This window comes from Engystomops pustulosus, chromosome 11, assembly GCF_040894005.1.
Source record: "Engystomops pustulosus chromosome 11, aEngPut4.maternal, whole genome shotgun sequence".
Lineage (NCBI taxonomy): Eukaryota > Metazoa > Chordata > Amphibia > Anura > Leptodactylidae > Engystomops > Engystomops pustulosus.
In genome coordinates this window covers 74937258-74959460 of record NC_092421.1, presented here as the reverse complement: position 1 = coordinate 74959460, position 22203 = coordinate 74937258, and the positions used below count along the sequence as shown (strand labels likewise).

The window sequence follows — 22203 nt, the reverse complement described above, 5'->3', positions numbered from 1 at the left end:
ACTGCCCCCTATGTACAAGAATATAACTACTATAATACTGCCCCCTATGTACAAGAATATAACTACTATAATACTGCCCCCTATGTACAGGAATATAACTACTATAATACTGCCCCCTATGTACAGGAATATAACTACTATAATACTGCCCACTATGTACAGGAATATAACTACTATAATACTGCCCCCTATGTACAAGAATATAACTACTATAATACTGCCCCCTATGTACAAGAATATAACTACTATAATACTGCCCCCTATGTACAAGACTATAACTACTATAATACTGCCCCCTATGTACAAGTATATAACTACTATAATACTGCCCCCTATGTACAAGAATAGAACTACTATAATACTGCCCCCTATGTACAAGAATATAACTACTATAATACTACATATACAAACAGAAGCGAACATGAAAAAAAATCAGTATGTATCATATACAGCTAAAAAAACACATGAGATCCTCACCTATTGCATCCAGTGACATCAGGTGACGTTTCCCCGGATTGTTCTCGTTCCTCATCTTTTCCAATAGTTCCACCATCACCTTGTCTCTTCCTCCAGGTACACAGCATTCCTGCAGAGTTTACCACACAGACGTCTTATGTTCTGCACTTTCTCATTGTCCCTTCTTCTGCTACCACTAATAATGTTCCCCAAATACTGTAATAGAGCCCCCTACAATATTAGTACCACACAAATAGTGCCCCATAATGTAACACACTGTAATAGTGTAGGATATTTTATTTCTTCTTTCTCTCCTTTAACCCCCTTAACCTCCCCCCACCCCAGTATTGATAGAGCTCCGACTATGACCCAGGCGTAATAATAATGGCCCCAGCCTACCCCAGTCATAAAATGAATGCCCCTTGCTAGCCCCAGATATATAATCAATGCCCCCTGCCAGCCCCAGAAATAGAATAAGGCCCCTCTCGCGTGCCCCAGACATATAATCAATGCCCATTGCATGCCCCAGATATAGAATAATGCCCCCCACCCAGACATATAATCAATGCCCCTTGCATGCCCCAGATATAGAATAACGTCCCCCCCGCCCCAGACATATAATTTATGCCCCTTGCCAGCCCTAGATGAAGAATAATGCCCCCCCTCCCGCCCCAGACATATAATTTATGCCCCCGCCAGCCCCAGATAAAGAATAATGCCCCCCCCCCCGGATAAAGATTTAATGTCCCAATTCTATAATTTAAACAAAAAAACACCATAATACTCACCTCTATGGCGCAGGTTCGTCTCGTCCCCGGTCTTCAGCAGCTTGGTGTAGAGGCGCGGGATAGTGACGTCACTGCTCCGCGCCTCTCACATCAAGCCGCGGAGCTACATGGAGGCAGGCTGACATCTGGTAGGTGTCAGCGCTCCTCCACTGAGTGTACACACAGACGCAGAAGCAGCAGTGCTGCGCTGCGTCTGTGTACTAATCTATAGTACCTGCATCGTAGGATGCAGGTACTATAGATTAGATGAAAAGTTGAAGGGAGGGAGTGCGGACCGGCCCCGGACGAGCTCTGCACCGGCCCAGGACCGACCGGCCCACCGGGAAAATTCCCGGTGGGTACTATGGCCAGTCCGCCCCTGATGGTGGGATTCCATCTGGTGTGCTGCTTTCCACTTTGCTGTAAATATAGGCGAGCCCTGGCCAGCGGCAGATATAAAAATAGATATATCCCCCTGTGATGACGTAACCTGGATATGGAAAGCTTGGGTATGCACAACTGATTTCCAATAGTTTCAAAGGCTCATTTCTTCCTTCCTCAGGGATAGTTGTGTCCTCATAGTAGGCTTAGATCTTATTTAACCCCTTGCCGCTCTGCGCCGTAGCTGTACTGCGCTGAGTCCCGCGAATAGCGCTCAGCGCAGTACAGCTACTGCGCAGAGACGATGCCGGTTCAGCGCTGTATAGCAGCCGAACCGGCATCGTTAGCCGCGGGATTTCAACGGTAATCTACCGTTGACATCCCCGGCTATCACCCGCGGTCGGAGTGGGCTCCGATCGCGAGTGTTTAACCCGTTAAATGCCGCGGTCAACGCGACCGCAGCATTTAACATGCCTTCTGGGGGTCTTTACCCCACGATCGGCCCCCCCGCACCGTTTTCGGGGGGACCGATCGCTGTTTTGGCACCTCTGGGGTCCGATCGGGACCCCAGAGAAGCCTGGAGGGTTTACCTTTAAGATGGCGTCTGTGACGTCATCTTAAAGGCAAAGTGTCAGCCTATGCATCTGCATACGCTGGCACTGATAATACTCTGCAATACATTAGTATTGCAGAGTATTATCAAGAACAAGCAATCAGATGATTGCTTGTTCATATCCCATGGTGGATCATGTAAAAAAAAGTAAAAAAAAATGTTTTTCAATAAAAAATTACTTTATAAATCACTAAAAATGCCCATAAGCCCCAAAACATATAAAGAGACATATAACGCTCAAAAAAGTCTAAATCATAACACAAACCCCACATATATAGTATCACCGCGTCCGTAACAATCCATAGAATAAAACTAAATAACTATTGAACCCATATGATGAACGCCGTAAAAAAAAAAACGTTAAAAACCCGCCAAAAATTATGATTTTTACCTATTATATCCCACTAAAAATGCAATAAAAAGTGATCAACAAAACATATGTACTCCAGAATGATATTGTTGCAAAGAACAAAATGTCCCGCAAAAAACAAGCCATCAACCAGCTCTGTAGCCAAAAACGTAACAATGTTATGCCACTTGGAAGACAGCGATGCAAAAATGATAGATTTTTCCCCACATTAGGGTTTTATTTGGCAAATTTAGTAAAACATAAGAAAAAATATTCATGTCTGGTATCCCCGTAATCGTATCGACCCATAGAATAAAGATAACATGATTATTAGGATATACGGTGAACACGAAAAAAAAAAAAAGTAAAAAATCCAGTACAGAATTGATGCTTTTCTACTCATGACCTCAAAAAAAGTTCGAAAATTTTCAACAATAGGGGATACCAACCCCAAAATGGTAACACTGGAAAAAGCATCTCATCCCGCAAAAAAAATGCCGTCACATGGCCCAAATAACGGAAAAGCGAAAATTTTATAGCCTTCAAAAGGGGGCAAGCAGAAAACTAAAATCCTGGCAGCTGCAGGGTGCTCCTTCCCTTCTGCGCCTCGCTGTGCCCCCATAACACAAGTAACGGCCACGTGTGGGTGGTCGCTGCACTCAGGAGAAATTGTAGAACAAATTTTATGGTGAGTTTTCTCTTTTTATCTTTTGGAAATGTGTAAATTTTAGGGCTAAATGAACGTATAACCGACAAAATTTGACCATTCTAAATTTAACCTCCATTTTGATTCAATTACTATGAAGATCTCAAGGGGTTAACAATCTTTGTAAAAGCTGTTTCTGATAGTTTGAGGGGTGCAGATCTGAAAATGGGTTGGTTATATGGGGGGTTTTGATGCTAAATATGTAAAATTTGATTTCAAACAGTATTTATCCCCAAAATAGTAAATTCCGAAAATACGGAAAATCGCTATTCGATTTGTAGCCGCGTGACGTCAAAATAAATTATCCAAACATTTCAAAAATTATGAAAATGTAAAGTAGACAAATGGGAAATGTTATTCTGCAAGTTATTTAGGTGGTAAATCGATCTGCCTGAAAACGCGGTGATTTAGAATTTCGAAAATGGCAAATTTTTCTAAAAATTCATCATTTTTTTCCTTTTTTTGTAAATAAACGCAAAACTTATCAGCCAAAATGTACCACTAAAATGAAGTACAACATGTGGGGAAAAAACAATCTCAGAATCGCTTTGATAAGTAACAGTGTTCAAAAGTTATTACCACAGGAAGAGACACTGGTCAAATTTAAAAAAAAAGTTGCGAGCCTTAGGCCGGCGCCACACAGGGCGCTTTGTCTGCGCTTGCAAACGCAAACGCAGACAAAGTCGCGCCCACCGGGGCGGGCCTCGGCCCGATCGCATCGGCGTTTCTATGGAAACGCCTGCGATCGGGAACGAGGCGCCGGTGTTTTGCGTTAATTTAACGCGAAACACCGGCGGCTCGTTCCCGATCGCAGGCGTTTCCATAGAAACGCCGATGCGGTCGGGCCGAGGCCCGCCCCGGTGGGCGCGACTTTGTCTGCGTTTGCGTTTGCAAGCGCAGACAAAGCGCCCTGTGTGGCGCCGGCCTTAGGGTGAAGACACACATGGCGTTTTTGGGTCGTTTTTGGGCCGTTTTTACTAAGTGCGTTTTCAGATCGTTAAAAACGCATGCGTTAAAAAACGCATCCGTTTTTTAAAAACGCGTGCGTTTTTTGAAAACGCATGCGTTTTTGTCCGTTTTTCCGAAATTGCGCAATGAAAAACGGACAAAAACGCATGCATTTTCAAAAAACGCATGCATTTATAACGATCTGAAAACGCACTTAATAAAAACGGCCCAAAAACGGCCCAAAAACGCCATGTGTGTCTTCACCCTTAGGGTGAAGACACACATGGCGTTTTTGGGCCGTTTTTACTAAGTGCGTTTTCAGATCGTTAAAAACGCATGCGTTAAAAAACGCATCCGTTTTTTAAAACCGCATGCGTTTTTTGAAAACGCGTGCGTTTTTGTCCGTTTTTCCGAAATTGCGCAATGAAAAACGGACAAAAACGCATGCGTTTTCAAAAACCGGATGCGTTTTTAAAAAACGGATGCGTTTTTTAACGCATGCGTTTTTAACGATCTGAAAACGCACTTAGTAAAAACGGCCCAAAAACGGCCCAAAAACGCCATGTGTGTCTTCACCCTTAGGGTGCGGTCACACGTCGCGTTTACCGCATGCGTTAAAAAACGCATTGGAATAGCTGGAGAGTGATTTGCCTAATTAAACACCTCTTAACACTTGTGTTTACAAAACGCATGTGTTAACCGCGATGTTAACGCATGCGTTAACAATGTGTTAACAATCGCATGCGTTAACTGCGATGTTAACGCATGCGTTAACAATGCGTTAACGGTTGCGTTTTGTAAACACAGGTGCTAGCAGCTGTTTAATTAGGCAAATCACTCTCCAGCTATTGCAATGCGTTTTTAAACGCATGCGGTAAACGCGACGTGTGACAGCACCCTTAACCTGCAAACAGGCTGCGTCCTTAAGGGGTTAAGTTCTCCACAGCTGTCAGTCTGTTATCAGCTCTGCACTAATCACCCTAGTTGTCTAAGGGTACTGTCACATGTTTATTTTATCAAATCCAGTTTTCAAAGCCGAAAAGCAGGTGTGGATCATAAGGGGTGAGAACATATCATTGAGTGGTGCTCCTGCTCCTCTTTTTAAAATTATAAACATGTATAAGTGGCAAAATAAAATGTCACCAGAAAACATCGCCACAGCAGGATTTTTATATCTACAATAAGGTCAGAGCCACCGGCTGAGGCTCACTTACATTATATTAGCTTATAACACCGAGCAGCACACCAGATGGAAACCCAGCACATGCCGAAGACTCTCAGAGTCAGCCAGAGATCTATGGGAGCCGTGACGGCAATACAACACAAAACTTACAAGTGATAAGGTAATCAACACCTCGTTGTGGATGCCAGACTACTGCTGTTAGCCATTTTCAATGAACCAAGCACAGGCACACACTCCATTCATCAGGCTGTAACGTGTTATATTCAGCCTTGCACGCACCATCTTCTTATAGTTAGCCAGCTCAAGAGGGACTGTATCTTTATATGTTTTAGTGGTCTAGGTTATGTAGCCTCTTTTTGCTGAAAGAAGGGATTTTCAGCAACAGACTAGCGAGGGCACCGTACACACACATCTCTTTACACTCACAATAAAACTGTAGTGAGCGCCTTCTGCATTGTTTTAAAGTCTTTTTTTTTTGGCACCTCTGCCCCTTAGCCCCAGCAGAGCTTTCCCTAGCAGGAGTAGCCCCTCAGATCTCCCTCTGTCTATATTGGCAAAGGAGCGGGGTGGCAACTGTTTGGGTCACTATGTTCACCACACAGATGGCACCTAATCTGAGCAAACCTCTTGAATCCTTTCTACCAAATGAACAGCAAAATCAATCATGTCAGCCGGGTTCTATGTGCACCAACTTATAGTTCGACCAAAAGAGCTACATGCCCTCCGGCCAAACAAAGCTGATGTCAAAAATGGGGGTGCCATAAGGATGTATGAAGGCAAAGGCTTGATTACCTTTACCCTTGGAGGACATGCATCACTCTTTGTGGGAGCTCTATAGGGTGATCCTCTGTGTAGGTAAAGAAAGAAAATGTATTGAACTCGCCCCACCGCTCACAGGCTTCTGACATCAGACAGTGTGAGACGGTTTCTCTTGTTAGGATTAACCCTAAGGGTGAAGACACACATGGCGTTTTTGGGCCGTTTTTACTAAGTGCGTTTTCAGATCGTTAAAAACGCATGCGTTAAAAAACGCATCCGTTTTTTAAAAACGCGTGCGTTTTTTGAAAACGCATGCGTTTTTGTCCGTTTTTCGTTGCGCAATTTCGGGAAAACGGACAAAGACGCATGCGTTTTCAAAAAACGCATGCGTTTTTAAAAAACGGATGCGTTTTTTAACGCATGCGTTTTTAACGATCTGAAAACGCACTTAGTAAAAACGGCCCAAAAACGCCATGTGTGTCTTCACCCTTAGGTGGTTCGGAATATTGAGCGACAGTCTGATGACAGTCCAGTGCAGGATTCAAACTAGAAGCTGGATATTATTCTTTGAAAAGCACAACCCCTGGGACTACAGTGGGTGAGCTTACAGGGAGCCAGGTACACTTTACCATACTAAATTTCTGTAACCAATTCATATATGGAATATTTAAAGACATGTTTCCAAAGTTGTGTTTACTGTCTACTGTAAGTTGTTGCCATTTAAAAAGATCCCTGTGACAGGTTCTCTGGACCTATGGATCAGTTAGGCTGGATTGTGTCATTTGGAGCCTGTTTGGCTCTGCTGCATGAGCAATAGCCATCTACTATCTCAGCAGTGTGCAGACAGAAGAAGGTCTCTGAGGTACCAGCCAATGACAGCCTGAGCTATCATAGGGGTGGTACAAGTATTACACAGATGTGTACACCGCCCGGTGGTAGTGGTGCTCCACGCAGTGACTAATTAGGATGCAGCACCAGCACTGGGTATAGCCTGGCAAGCGTCAGGGCCCAGAGCTGTAGTTTGGGCCTGTAGCTCTAGGTGGCGCTCACTGGTGACCCCTAATTATGACCTGCTGATAACCTCAGTGACCTCCACTGTGGCCCGACCCCAGGGCATTAATACTATGAACCTCCCTATAGAGAACCTCAGGAGGCTCCCAGCAGCCCCAGCGCCTCCTCACAACTGCTACACAGAGGAGCCCGCCTTCCTGGCCGATCCATATGCTCCACCCCACTTCTCATTAGTGATTAGTCAAGAGCTGCTAGAAGGAGGAGCTCGAGCCATAGGCTCCGCCTCACTCCTCGCTTTCCGGCCATGTGTCGCGCACACGTTCAACAACAACTTATCTCCATGACGATGAACGTCAGACGCAGCACGCACATGACGTCACTAGAATGGGAGGAGAGTGGTGACGCCGCACCTTATAGTCCCGCCCACTGGAAAACCAACAGCCAATGAGTGTTTGCAGACCTGCCACAGCTGACAAGTGCTTCCCGCCCACACAATTTCGCCAGCCAATGGCAGACTAGCGGTGGCAGCTCCTCCCCTCGCCGGTGTCCGGGCAGCGGCGGTCATGGTGTACGCGCTGCTGCTGGCCGCCCTGGCCGGGGCCGTCCTCGCCCTCGTGCTGCAGCTGGTGCTCCGCCGCCCGGCCGCCACTCCCCCGCCGCCTCCTCCGCTCCCCGGGCGCACGGTGCAGCCGGACCCCTCGCTGCGGGACTACCTGCTGGGGGCGGCGGGGCCCGAGAGCTGCCACTTCCTGAACGCCATCTTCTTGTTCGTGTTCCGGGAGCTGCGGGACACGGCGGCGGTGCGGCGCTGGCTGCTGCGGAAGATCCGGGTGGAGCTGGAGGAGCTGCTGCTGTCCCGCACCGCCGGCCGCCTGCTGGAGGGGCTGAGCCTGCGGGAGCTGAGCCTGGGGGAGGCCGTGCCGGTGCTGCGGGGGGTCCGCCTGCTGCCGCCCGAGGCCCGGGGGGATGACGAGCCGCTGCCCCCGGAGCTCTGCTTCGAGCTGGACGTGGAGTACGGGGGCGGCCTGCGCCTGGCGGTGGACGTGGAGCTGCTCTTCGGGAAGACGGCGTCTCTGTCCGTGCGGCTGGGCCGGGTGCAGGGCCGCCTCCGCCTCATGTTCCGCCGCCTGCCCTTCACGCACTGGGCCTTCTGCTTCCTGGACGAGCCGCTCATAGACTTCCAGGTGCACAGCCAGATCGAGGGCCGCCCCATGCCCCAGCTCACCTCCATCATCGTCACCCAGCTCAAGAGGGTGATCCGGAGGAAGCACACCCTGCCCAACTACAAGATCAGGTACTACTACCCCCAGTGTGTACACCCTGCCCACCTACAAGATCAGGTACTACTACCCCCAGTGTGTACACCCTGCCCACTACAAGATCAGGTACTACTACCCCCAGTGTGTACACCCTGCCCACTACAAGATCAGGTACTACTACCCCCAGTGTGTACACCCTGCCCACTACAAGATCAGGTGCTACTACCCCCAGTGTGCACAACCTGCCCACTCCAAGATCAGGTGCTACTACCCCCAGTGTGTACACCCTGCCCAACTACAAGATCAGGTACTACTACCCCCAGTGTGCGCACCCTGCCCACCTACAAGATCAGGTACTACTACCCCCGGTGTGTACACCCTGCCCACCTACAAGATCAGGTACTACTACCCCCGGTGTGTACACCCTGCCCACCTACAAGATCAGGTACTACTACCCCCAGTGTGTACACCCTGCCCAACTACAAGATCAGGTACTACTACCCCCAGTGTGTACACCCTGCCCAACTACAAGATCAGGTACTACTACCCCCAGTGTGCACACCCTGCCCAACTACAAGATCAGGTACTACTAGCCCCAGTGTGTACACCCTGCCCAACTACAAGATCAGGTACTACTACCCCCAGTGTGCACACACTGCCCCGACTACAAGATAAGGTACTACTACCACCCCCAGTGTGTACACCCTGCCCAGCTACAAGATCAGGTACTACTACCCCCAGTGTGCACACCCTGCCCAACTACAAGATCAGGTACTACTACCCCCGGTGTGCACACCCTGCCCACCTACAAGATCAGGTACTACTACCCCCGGTGTGTACACCCTGCCCAACTACAAGATCAGGTACCACTACCCCCGGTGTGCGCACCCTGCCCAACTACAAGATCAGGTACCACTACCCCCGGTGTGCGCACCCTGCCCAACTACAAGATCAGGTACTACTACCCCCGGTGTGTGCACCCTGCCCACCTACAAGATCAGGTACTACTACCCCCAGTGTGCGCACCCTGCCCAACTACAAGATCAGGTACTACTACCCCCAGTGTGCGCACCCTGCCCAACTACAAGATCAGGTACCACTACCCCCAGTGTGTACATCCTGCCCAACTACAAGATCAGGTACCACTACCCCCAGTGTGTACTACTACCCCCAGTCGCTGCCTTGTGCTGTGATTGTGCTGCTCTCCCTACAGGTACAAGCCCTTCTTTCCTATGCAGGTGGTGCCCCCTGCAGGTGAGGAGACGGAGGAGCGGACGCTGACCCTGCAGGACCTGGGGCTGACCGAGGGGCGCCTGAAAGTGTCTGTGATAGACTGCAGCAGGTGAGCGCCCCCTGTTGTAGCCATATGAGGCTGATAGTTAATGGGTGCTGCACAGTCACCCATGGGTGCTCTGCCTAATTATATGTTATCTGTGACAGGGGAGGGGGTCGGGCTCTGGGGTGTATGGTCCTCATACTGAAGACCCCCATTATTATCTCTCTAGTTCATGTCTGGGCCGTATACTAGAGACCCCCCCCCATTGTCCCTACAGTTGGGAGGGGCTCCATGCATTGTCCTGATACTGGAGGACCCCCCATATTCTCTATACTCTTGGGGACTATATATATTAATAATTTTTTGGATTTTATTAATAATACTAGTGTGTGTGTGTGTGGGGGGTCCATGTATGGTCTTTATGCTATAACCCCCCCCCCCCCCCCCCCCAATAATATCTTTTCAGTCGGGGGGTCCATGTCCGCCGCTTCTTCTGTGGTGTTGAGGGTGTTACTGGTAAGGTATAACTTCCTGCTATGTATTTGCTGCCATCTTGGTCCCGGCATACTCCTAGATGGCCTGACACGGGCACAGGAGGGGCGGCCGCTCCTCACTGAAGTGTATATATGGCTACGGGCTAGCCTCCCTCTGACACTTCCTCTCTCTTCAGGCTCCTGATTTTTGGCTCCTATGACCAGGAAACCTACATTCACTGCACCCTAGAGATCAGCAGCGCCCCCTGGAAGGAGAAGACCAGGACCTCCATCAAGACGGTGAGAGGGGAGGCCGCTGTTGCCTACTGATGGGCTCCACAGGGAGGGCGACTGTAATCCTCACCACTGAGTGCTACTGCACTGTCTTCCCTACCTTACTGTGACCAGCAGGGGGCGACACATCCACTAGGGTTTGTACTGTGACAACAGCTCTGGAGTATAATACAGGATGTAACTCAGGATCAGTACAGGATAAGTAATGTCATGTATGTACACAGTGACTGCACCAGCAGCAGAATAGTGAGTGCAGCTCTGGGGTATAATACAGGATGTAACTCAGGATCAGTACAGGATAAGTAATGTCATGTATGTACACAGTGACTGCACCAGCAGCAGAATAGTGAGTGCAGCTCTGGGGTATAATACAGGATGTAACTCAGGATCAGTACAGGATAAGTAATGTCATGTATGTACCCAGTGACTGCACCAGCAGCAGAATAGTGAGTGCAGCTCTGGGGTATAATACTGGATGTAACTCAGGATCAGTACAGGATAAGTAATGTCATGCATGTACACAGTGACTGCACCAGCAGCAGAATAGTGAGTGCAGCTCTGGGGTATAATGCAGTATGTAACTCAGGATCAGTACAGGATAAGTAATGTCATGTATGTACACAGTGACTGCACCAGCAGCAGAATAGTGAGTGCAGCTCTGCAGTATAATACAGGATGTAACTCAGGATCAGTACAGGATAAGTAATGTCATGTGTGTACACAGTGACTGCACCAGCAGCAGAATAGTGAGTGCAGCTCTGGGGTATAATACAGGATGTAACTCAGGAGTGCAGCTCTGGTTGTATGTTATGTCGGAGCTCTACACATGTTCTTGGGGTGTTCTGGGCTGTGGATGACATCTCTGTGAGGACTTGCAGTTGTGAGTGTTGAGCACTAGGTGGCGCCTCCTCCGCACTCATGTCTGGGTCTCCGGTGAGGGGGGGGGGGGGGGGCGTGCTTCTATAGGACGCCTTGCTTCCTCCCTCCCCTATGATAATGTAATGACCTGGGGGAGGGGGGCAGTCTGTGGGGTCTGGTGGGGGCAGCGCTCTCCTTGTGTGGATTTTGTCTCTTCTCTCGTTGACATTTCACTGTTTGATCAGAAACTTCTTCTGATATTAAACTGTGGATTTATCTGGAAATGTCGCTTTATGTTAATGAGGCAGCGGGCACAGCCTCCCCTCCCCCGTCATAACTCCTCATCCTCCAGACTCCTCTGATACAAAGTAACCACATCACTACTCCCAAGCTATTGTTCTCTGGTGCCACCCCCAGCTGCCTTTTTGATTCTCAGTCCTGCACTCTTTGCACACATCTTCTCCCTGTTTCTTGACACTAACTACTTCTCCCGTGGTCCCACATTCTCCTGGGGGCCCCTCCCCTGTGCTGCGCTCTCCTGTGTACCCCACCTCCTCTCCCGGGGTCCCCTCCCCTCGGCTGTGCTCACCTGTGTACCCCACCTCCTCTCCCGGGGTCCCCTCCCCTGTGCTACACTCTCCTGTGTACCCCACCTCCTCTCCCGGGGTCCCCTCCCCTGTGCTGCGCTCTCCTGTGTACCCCACCTCCTCTCCCGGGGTCCCCTCCCCTGTGCTGCGCTCTCCTGTGTACCCCACCTCCTCTCCCGGGGTCCCCTCCCCTGTGCTGCGCTCTCCTGTGTACCCCACCTCCTCCCCCGGGGTCCCCTCCCCTCGGCTGTGCTCTCCTGTGTACCCCACCTCCTCTCCTGGGGTCCCCTCCCCTCGGCTGCGCTCTCCTGTGTACCCCACCTCCTCTCCCGGGGTCCCCTCCCCTGTGCTACTCTCCTGTGTACCCCACCTCCTCTCCCGGGGTCCCCTCCCCTGTGCTACACTCTCCTGTGTACCCCACCTCCTCTCCTGGGGTCCCCTCCCCTGTGCTACACTCTCCTGTGTACCCCACCTCCTCTCCTGGGGTCCCCTCCCCTGTGCTACACTCTCCTGTGTACCCCACCTCCTCTTCCGGGGTCCCCTCCCCTGTGCTACACTCTCCTGTGTACCCCACCTCCTCTCCCGGGGTCCCCTCCCCTGTGCTACACTCTCCTGTGTACCCCACCTCCTCTTCCGGGGTCCCCTCCCCTGTGCTACACTCTCCTGTGTACCCCACCTCCTCTCCCGGGGTCCCCTCCCCTGTGCTACACTCTCCTGTGTACCCCACCTCCTCTCCCGGGGTCCCCTCCCCTGTGCTACACTCTCCTGTGTACCCCACCTCCTCTTCCGGGGTCCCCTCCCCTGTGCTACACTCTCCTGTGTACCCCACCTCCTCTCCCGGGGTCCCCTCCCCTGTGCTACACTCTCCTGTGTACCCCACCTCCTCTCCCGGGGTCCCCTCCCCTGTGCTACACTCTCCTGTGTACCCCACCTCCTCTCCCGGGGTCCCCTCCCCTGTGCTGACTCCGTGTAGACAAGATGTTTCCTGACTCCTGATTGATCCATCCTGCGGCTTCACCCTCGAGCAGCGGCTGGAGTGTCGGCTCCTGATGCTTCTCCTGGGTCAATGCTGATTATACTGCGAGACGTCTGCCAGGAGGAAGCCGAGTCCTGGAAGGAAGTGCAGAGGAGAGCGCAGCCAAGAGGGGGGACTCTCAGCCCCCCAGCACATCTCTCATCTCCAAACCCTCCCCTCCCACCGCTGCAGCTACACCTTCAGCTCCCCCCACCTCTGTTGTTCTCTGTTATCAGCTGTCTCAGGGCAGTGACTGCGGCTCTCTGGCAGTGGAAGAGTTAACAGCTGCATATAAAATTAGTGAGTGTTCCTTAAATAAGCGCAGGGCACAGCGAGCGGCTGATGGGGCCCCCGCTGCACGGTAATGGCTGCTTGTAATGCCGGGGACGCGGAGAGATCGGAAATCAATAAAGTAATACAATTACCAGACATCAGACACAAAGCGCAGATTCCTCCACCAATAGGAGCGGCCGCTAAGAAATGTGCGCTCCGGCCGCTTCATCACGCAACGTGAGACACAAGAGTGACATCATGAGGACCAGGATGTGAGGAAGTGGTGATGACATCATCAGGGCTATAGGACCAGGATGTGAGGGAGAGGTGATGACATCATTAGGGCTATAGGACCAGGATGTGAGGAAGTGGTGATGACATCATCAGGGCTATAGGACCAGGATGCGAGGAAGAGCGGATGACATCATCAGGGCTATAGGACCAGGATGTGAGGGAGAGGTGATAACATCATCAGGGCTATAGGACCAGGATGTGAGGGAGAGGTGATGACCTCATCAGGGCTATAGTACCAGGATGTGAGGGAGAGGTGATGACCTCATCAGGGCTGTAGGACCAGGATGTGAGGGAGAGGCGATGACATCATCAGGGCTATAGGACCAGGATGTGAGGGAGAGGCGATGACATCATCAGGGCTATAGGACCAGGATGTGAGGGAGAGGCGATGACATCATCAGGGCTATAGGACCAGGATGTGAGGGAGAGGCGATGACATATCATCAGGGCTATAGGACCAGGATGTGAGGGAGAGGCGATGACATAATCAGGGCTATAGGACCAGGATGTGAGGGAGAGGCGATGACATCATCAGGGCTATAGGACCAGGATGTGAGGGAGAGGCGATGACATCATCAGGGCTGTAGGACCAGGATGTGAGGGAGAGGCGATGACATATCATCAGGGCTATAGGACCAGGATGTGAGGGAGAGGCGATGACATCATCAGGGCTATAGGACCAGGATGTGAGGGAGAGGCGATGACATCATCAGGGCTATAGGACCAGGATGTGAGGGAGAGGCGATGACATCATCAGGGCTATAGGACCAGGATGTGAGGGAGAGGCGATGACATATCATCAGGGCTATAGGACCAGGATGTGAGGGAGAGGCGATGACATATCATCAGGGCTGTAGGACCAGGATGTGAGGGAGAGGCGATGACATCATCAGGGCTGTAGGACCAGGATGTGAGGGAGAGGCGATGACATCATCAGGGCTATAGGACCAGGATGTGAGGGAGAGGCGATGACATCATCAGGGCTATAGGACCAGGATGTGAGGGAGAGGCGATGACATCATCAGGGCTATAGGACCAGGATGTGAGGGAGAGGCGATGACATCATCAGGGCTATAGGACCAGGATGTGAGGGAGAGGCGATGACATCATCAGGGCTATAGGACCAGGATGTGAGGGAGAGGCGATGACATCATCAGGGCTATAGGACCAGGATGTGAGGGAGAGGCGATGACATCATCAGGGCTATAGGACCAGGATGTGAGGGAGAGGCGATGACATAATCAGGGCTATAGGACCAGGATGTGAGGGAGAGGCGATGACATAATCAGGGCTATAGGACCAGGATGTGAGGGAGAGGCGATGACATCATCAGGGCTATAGGACCAGGATGTGAGGGAGAGGCGATGACATCATCAGGGCTATAGGACCAGGATGTGAGGGAGAGGCGATGACATAATCAGGGCTATAGGACCAGGATGTGAGGGAGAGGTGATGACCTCATCGGGGCTGTAGGACCAGGATGTGAAGGATATTGATGATATTTTCGGGTAACTGTACTGTTGATGTCAGGCTGAGGGGTCTGGGGGTCTTCTGCGTTACAATTGTCTCTTGGAGAGTCTTGCATTAACCCTTTGCGTCCCTTGGGTATGGACCCGTCTGCTTTGTGCGCTGCTCCGGGGGCTGCTGACCGGTGTCTCTCATCTCCTTTGCCGAAATTGAACTAATTGGTTTAGAGGTTCCACATTTCAATCAGGTGACTGATGGGATTAGGGTGATGGGTGGCCCCGGGGCCTCTCTGCTGGGAGTCTGGGCTAATTGGATGTGACACGGCCCTGCCGCTCTCCCAGCTGCCAGCGACGGGCGCCCTTTAACGATCAGCAGCCATTGTGACATGGTATTCAGTCCCCCACCTCTTACCTGGCCGCCCATGTGAAGTGTAAGCTCTGTGGGTCACCCTGAGGTCACCATCCAGATTATTATGGGGGCTCCCGATGCTGTGTTTTTTTTTTTTTTTCTATACTGACGAGGTTTCAGACTTGGGCCCATCTCCCCTGTAGTTGCAGCTGCTGCAGAACTTCGCTTCCTGTATCTGTGGCGTAAACACGGCTGGAAGGAGGCAGCGGCTCTTCTGTGTAATGAAGAAGGAGCCTCGCGGCTCACTAAATTGCTGTGTTTGGGAGCGCGGCACGTAGCCTGGAGGCGGGGGGAGGGGTCTGCGGGAGGGGGGGGGGGTATTGAGCGTGGTAAATGCCGGCTGTCGCTTCCTCCAGACGTCTTCTGTAATTGGCTTTTATTTACAACGTCTTCATAATTGGTAAACATTTTATTTTCATTGCACAAAACCCGTCTGAAGGGAACGTGCTGGAAATTACGGGGAAGCGAGACGCGGGGGCTTCTTGGAAAATGTCTGGAACTTGCTGTGTGGACCTTTTTGAGACCTCCTCCACCTGCTAGTAAAAGCGGTGATCCCCCTAAATGTCCTGAAGGAACCGAATGCTAGCACTACAGTGATGACTGACACAAGTATAAGAATTGGGAACGATGCCTCCTCCTGGGCCCCCCCTGGGTTGTTCCATTGTGCGGGGGGCCCCAATTTCCACACCCCCGAGCGCTCTGTCATCGGCCTCTTATGCTGACTAATTGTGGTAATTGCTTTTCTGCTTGTGTAACAGGTAGAGTTAATTAAAGGGACGTCACAGAACATTGGGCTGATTATGGTACAGGCTAGAGATGGAGACACTGGACATGTCTGTGTGGAGACTGTGACCCCAAACTCTCCGGCAGCTGGAGCCGACCTGAAGAAGGGGGACCGCCTAATAGCCATAGGAGGTGCGTATAGAGCCTGTGGAGACATGGCGGGTACACTGCTGCCTCGCCTATATGTGTTCTGAACGCGTGCCCCACACACAGGAAACATTGTCCTTCCCTCACATCCAGAGCAGTAGAACTATGCTGCCACTGGATATATCCTGACTGACCTTGAGCAGGCAGGGGGCAGCAGTGAGATCTCTGGTCCTGTTAATGTAGGGCCTCATTCACACAGACTTATGGGGACCCATGATCTGGCCACATAATTTGTGACCAGATCACAGCCCCATTGTGGCACCCAGTGACGGTGCAAACGCGCACTATGCCCCAACCAGGGTGAGGAGCGATTGCCACTTCTCCCACCTGCACTTGGCTTTATGCTCGCCCAGGCTACTATCCAGACCAGCGTAAGTTTGTGTGAATGAGGCCTGAGATTGTGATAGAACAGAAGATTAGTCCCTGCAGCTTTGTATACAACTAGAGGATTGTCTGTACAGTTTAGTCTATAATGTACCTGAAGAATTGATGGGCGGTTTTGACTGAAAGTGGAATATATCATGAGAGACTTGTGCCTCTTTAGAAGTAACTGGAGTACAAGACTATAACATTCCAGTCGAATGGACTGTAGCTTTGGAAGTGACTGGAAAATACACATGAATGAGCAGCAGAGTTTTAAGTGCAGCATTGGATGTGACTAGAGTATAAGGCTGGGACTATGTTCTGGAGATTTGACTCTGCCCCCTGGACTTCCCGCTTTTCTTTATTAATACTATATGTTGTCTCTTCACAGGTATCAAGGTGACGTCATCAATGCAGGCCTCCAAGCTGATCAAACAGGCGGGAGACAGAGTGCTGCTGTGCTACGAGCGGCCAGTAGGGCAGGGTGGTGGGGGTCCTCCTGAGAGCACGGCTGTGCTAGAGGACTCCGCGTTCCCGCAGACATTTGATGACGAAACGGCAAGTCTGATTGTCGATGTGGAGAATCGAGAGTTGGACTCTGAGTTTGAAGACTTGGCAAGTGAGGTCAAGCCACTTGGGGGGGAGAGTAAGGATGACATCTTCTTGCCCGTCAGTCAAAGCCCCAAACGTCTTGTAGGAAATCTCTCCACAAAATCTTTGGGATCCATTTCTCCGATTCTAAATCGCAAGCCAAACGCTGCAGTGTCTCAGATTGCATCAAAGGTTCAGACCAAAGCCACAAAGCCTAATGCCACAGAGAACTCAGATCCCCAACAGCTGAGCAGGACATCATCGGGGTCTGGTAACAAGCCTCCTGTGCCACCAAGACCTCAAGTCAAACTTACCTTAACTACATGTGAATCGCCTAATACTGTAGACTTGAGTGAGGCTTCTGTAGAAAAGTCAGACAGGGCTGCTCCAACATCCATGAATGGTGATAAGGTCTCCGAGAAGCCTCCAAGAACTACAGATCTGGTAGAGGAACCTTTGTCTCTGAAACCTAACCTGGGAAGGCCGGAGCCTGTCAGAGACAAGCTTTCCGAAGGCTCTACAAGTACTAAAGAGAGCCTGGAGGAGCAGCAAGTGTGGGAGTCTACAGACACGCCCTACAGGGGGCGACAAGCTCGCTGGACAAGGGCGTCTTGTATATTTGATGTAGAAAGCCACCACAGATACTTGAATGTTGCTCTTTGGTGCAGGGACTCTTTTAAGACAGGGAGTCTCTGCTGTGTTGGTCATGTCAGTCTCAAACTAGAGGATATTTCATTAGAATGCCTTTCCATGTCCTCCTTGGAGTATCTCTCCAGCTACCGACTGGACGCTCCGGAACCTAAAGCAGCTGTCAGCAGGACGGCGCTGCGCAGCCTGAGCATGCACAAGGGATTCAATGAAAAGTTTTGTTACGGAGATGTCACCTTAAGCTTCAAGTATCTGATGGAAGGAGAGTCTGAGAACTCGAGTATCTTTCAAGAGAAAGAGAAAGATGGTAGCTTACCAGAAGACCTAGGCCCACTGCAGAAGGAAGAGACGACTATGCCACCCATCACCTTTTGTGAATCTAAGCATAACTTTCAGGATACTCAGTTTCAGAATTCCACACTGTGCGACCACTGCAAGAAGAAGGTATGGACCAAGGCTGCCTCCCAGTGCATGATCTGTGGGTATGTCTGCCATAAGAAATGCCAGGAGAAGTGCCTGGCTGAGAACCCATTCTGCGTCTCTCTGGAGAAACGGATTGATCTCGAGTCCAAGTCTCTCGGTAACAGAACCACTGGCATCACGCGGCACATCATCAACACCAGCTCTCGCCTATTGAACTTAAGGCAAACCCCTAAAACTAGGCAGCCTGAGCAAGGTGGCTGCGATCTTGTAGAGCCCTCGCCAAAGCAGACGCCAAACACCTCTGACAATGAGAGCAGCGACACGGAGACGGGTGGGGCTGGAAGCCCCTCAAAGAGGCCTGGGAACAGTTCAGGTAAACTGGTCCGCAAAGAAGGAGGCTTGGATGATAGCGTATTTATTGCAGTCAAAGAGATTGGGCGTGATCTGTACAGAGGGCTACCGACCGATGAAAGGATCCAGAAGCTGGAGTTCATGCTAGATAAGCTCCAGAATGAGATTGATCAGGAACTGGAACACAACAATTCTTTGGTGAAAGAAGAAAGGGACTCGTCAGACAGCCGGAGGAAAGTTCTGATAGCTGCAGCGTTAGCCAAGTCTGGAGAGAGGCTACAGGCGTTGACGCTGCTCATGATCCACTACCGTGCGGGAATCGAAGACATTGAGTCACTGGAAAACTCTTCTCTCGCTCATCCAAGAAAAATGCCCAGATATGAAGAAGAGGCCATTGCGGACATGTCAGAAGCTGCCGAGAACGATGAGGACGACAATGTCCTGGAGGAGAAGGAGATGCTGAGCGATCCCTCAGATGAGAACTTGCCGGACTCTCTGGAAACGGCGTGAAGGACTCGCGAACACTATAATTGCACTTACATGTAATATGTACCAAGCAGGAGCCGCCTGCCATCCACCACATTGACTTAAAGTTGTTGGTGTCTTGCAAAATGCACACCAAAGTTGTTAGATGGGGCTTGCGGTCCTGAGGGCAGGGGGACAGTCCTCATAGTAACATGGAAAAGAGGAGGCATCACCGGCCGAATGTACCCTGATCCCCCATGAACATTGCGCTTCCCTAATGTTGTAGCAGCCATTTTGTATGTACGAATGTTTGTTCAATGTTAAAACATTATTCTTTGGAAATAATTTTTTTTTTCTGGGGGGAGGTTGGGGTTTGCATTAAATGTCTGTATGGTATATTGACCCTTTGCTGGCAGAGGAAAATATAATCTGAAGTATTGGATGATTGTAGGATGTGATGATGTAGATTGCATGTACAACCCCCAAGACCAAAGATGAATCGGTTGTGTCCAAACGCGAGGGGCTAGCAATGTTCTGACAAGTAACTAGAGGCCGTAGATTTCTGTCCGCGGGCCACGTGTGATGGTTACAAGGGGCCATAGTTTTCTGTCCCTGTGGCACATGTGGGCAGTAGATTAATGTCGGTGTGGGGGATTTATCGTGATCGCTGGGGACATTACCTGACGTCTCTGCAGACCCTCTCCTTTTCCAGTATACAGCAAAGATTTCCTTACTATTCACAAGGGACCAAGACTCTTAGAATGGGGTCGTTTTGTATGTTCTGTCTGCACATCAGGCTGCCAAATATGTTGTGTGTGTGTGTTTAGTTGGTGTCCGATGTGGTTGTCCTGCTAACATTTATAATGTGTGTTCACTTGCCCTGTTCAGTTATTAGGTGACAAAAGTACTGATGCTGGAGGCGGGGTGGTGTAGATGCCTGGGGGGGGGGGGGGTTGACACGGTGGTACAGGTGAGGTGGTGTGTATGCCTCGGGGGTGACGTGGTGGTAATAGGTGGGGTGGTGTTGATGCCTGTGGGGGACGACACGGTGGTACAGGTGGGGTGGTACCAATGCTGGTACATGGTACAAGCTCCTATAATCTTTTCCACTTGATTCAGATCATGCGTACTAGATATCGATATGCTTTTCCTCACTGCAGCTGCACAAGCTTTCCTGCAAGTGGCATTGGCAAGTGGGTCACAACTGCAACGTGCTAGATTTGGTGAGATTACTCAGGCAAATAAGGGAATCTTTGGAGGAGATGGGTGTAGTAAAAAGGATTAGTCAGTGGAGCCTGGAGGGTCTTGGTTCTATCTGGCTAATTACCATAAATATGAAAAAATAAAAATGTAAGCATTACAGGATTGGAGCATTCAAAACCCCTATGTAAATGAGCGCATGGCCTGTGAGTGACATGTGAAGGACGTAGTGGTGGTTTATGGTGGCTATAACCTACTATAGATTTCTCTCATCGGCTCAGTTGGGTGCCGGAGGGTTGTAGAAACTTCTCTACTTCTGGTGGGTTGCTGAGTGACCCATTGTCTCTTGTTGTTGGGGCCATTGGGCTTGGGTGGGTGTTCTGATTAGGTGGGACAGTACAGAGCGGCTCCACCATACATTTGGTTGTACGGTTGGCATGTTTGGTAACACTCCTGAGACGTTGTCCAAGCTGGATGAGCTGACCTGAATACTCTGCTGACTCCTGGGTCTCACTGAACCTCATGCATCTACTTTTAATTTATAAAAGTGTTTTCTACTGAAGCTTAAAAACCTATGCACAATACATACAACATGTCACTTTAAGAATAGCCTGGGCCCCACTAGCATCAGTCCTGGGTGATTTGGGGTAGATGTATGCTGGAGCAGAGCTGTCTGCACTTTTGGTTTTCTTTGTACAGCATATGCAATGAGTGTAAAATGTCTCCCTGAGCTGCTTCCGCCTCCATGTTTCGAGGCTTTGTGACGGGGTGCATTAAGGTTAGGTCAGAGAACATCACGTGGTATTTTTCTTCTGCTGCAGTTGTCCTTTTACTGCTCGTCCCATGACACTGCCTCAGGCCCATTTGGTATGAGCAGCTTCATTGATTGCAAGTTGTGTGATGGTTCCTGTGCTCCTGACCTGCTACCATACTCATCACTGATCTCTTGGAGGATGGGGGAGGGGGGGCGATGACGAATAAGGACCAGCTGAAGGGGGTAGTTATAATAACAGACTTTGTTCCACCATACAGCATGTTTTGGATACAGTTACCACATCCACCCCCTCTGATCCAAGCCTTGGATCTTCTGCACCAAAATCAAATTCTCCCATCCAATACTTGGCTCTGCTGCACCACATCATCTGCCTCCTCCTCTTGTCCGGTCCTTGGCTCTGCCGCACCACATCTGCCTCCTCCCGTCCCGTCCTTGGCTCTGCCGCACCACATCATCTGCCTCCTCCTCTTGTCCGGTCCTTGGCTCTGCCGCACCACATCTGCCTCCTCCTCTTGTCCGGTCCTTGGCTCTGCTGCACCACATCTGCCTCCTCCTCTTGTCCGGTCCTTGGCTCTGCCGCACCACATCTGCCTCCTCCCGTCCCGTCCTTGGCTCTGCCGCACCACATCTGCCTCCTCCCGTCCGCTCCTTGGCTCTGCCGCACCACATCTGCCTCCTCCCGTCCGCTCCTTGGCTCTGCCGCACCACATCTGCCTCCTCCCGTCCGCTCCTTGGCTCTGCCGCACCACATCTGCCTCCTCCCGTCCGCTCCTTGGCTCTGCCGCACCACATCTGCCTCCTCCCGTCCGCTCCTTGGCTCTGCCGCACCACATCTGCCTCCTCCCGTCCGCTCCTTGGCTCTGCCGCACCACATCTGCCTCCTCCCGTCCGCTCCTTGGCTCTGCCGCACCACATCTGCCTCCTCCCGTCCGCTCCTTGGCTCTGCCGCACCACATCTGCCTCCTCCCGTCCGCTCCTTGGCTCTGCCGCACCACATCTGCCTCCTCCCGTCCGCTCCTTGGCTCTGCCGCACCACATCTGCCTCCTCCCGTCCGCTCCTTGGCTCTGCCGCACCACATC

The 22203-nt window shown here is 50.9% G+C and overlaps 1 protein-coding gene across 1 annotated transcript; it reads left to right on the top strand.

Annotated features, from left to right (window-relative positions):
* Window positions 1-7602: 7602 nt before the first annotated feature.
* Window positions 7603-20085, top strand: PDZD8 (PDZ domain containing 8). The gene is made up of 5 exons (XM_072131320.1): window positions 7603-8467; window positions 9646-9774; window positions 10379-10481; window positions 16136-16292; window positions 17062-20085. The coding sequence occupies exons 1-5, from the start codon at window positions 7737-7739 to the stop codon at window positions 19191-19193; spliced, it is 3252 nt and encodes a 1083-aa protein (XP_071987421.1). The 5' UTR covers window positions 7603-7736; the 3' UTR covers window positions 19194-20085.
* The last annotated feature ends 2118 nt before the right edge of the window (window positions 20086-22203 follow it).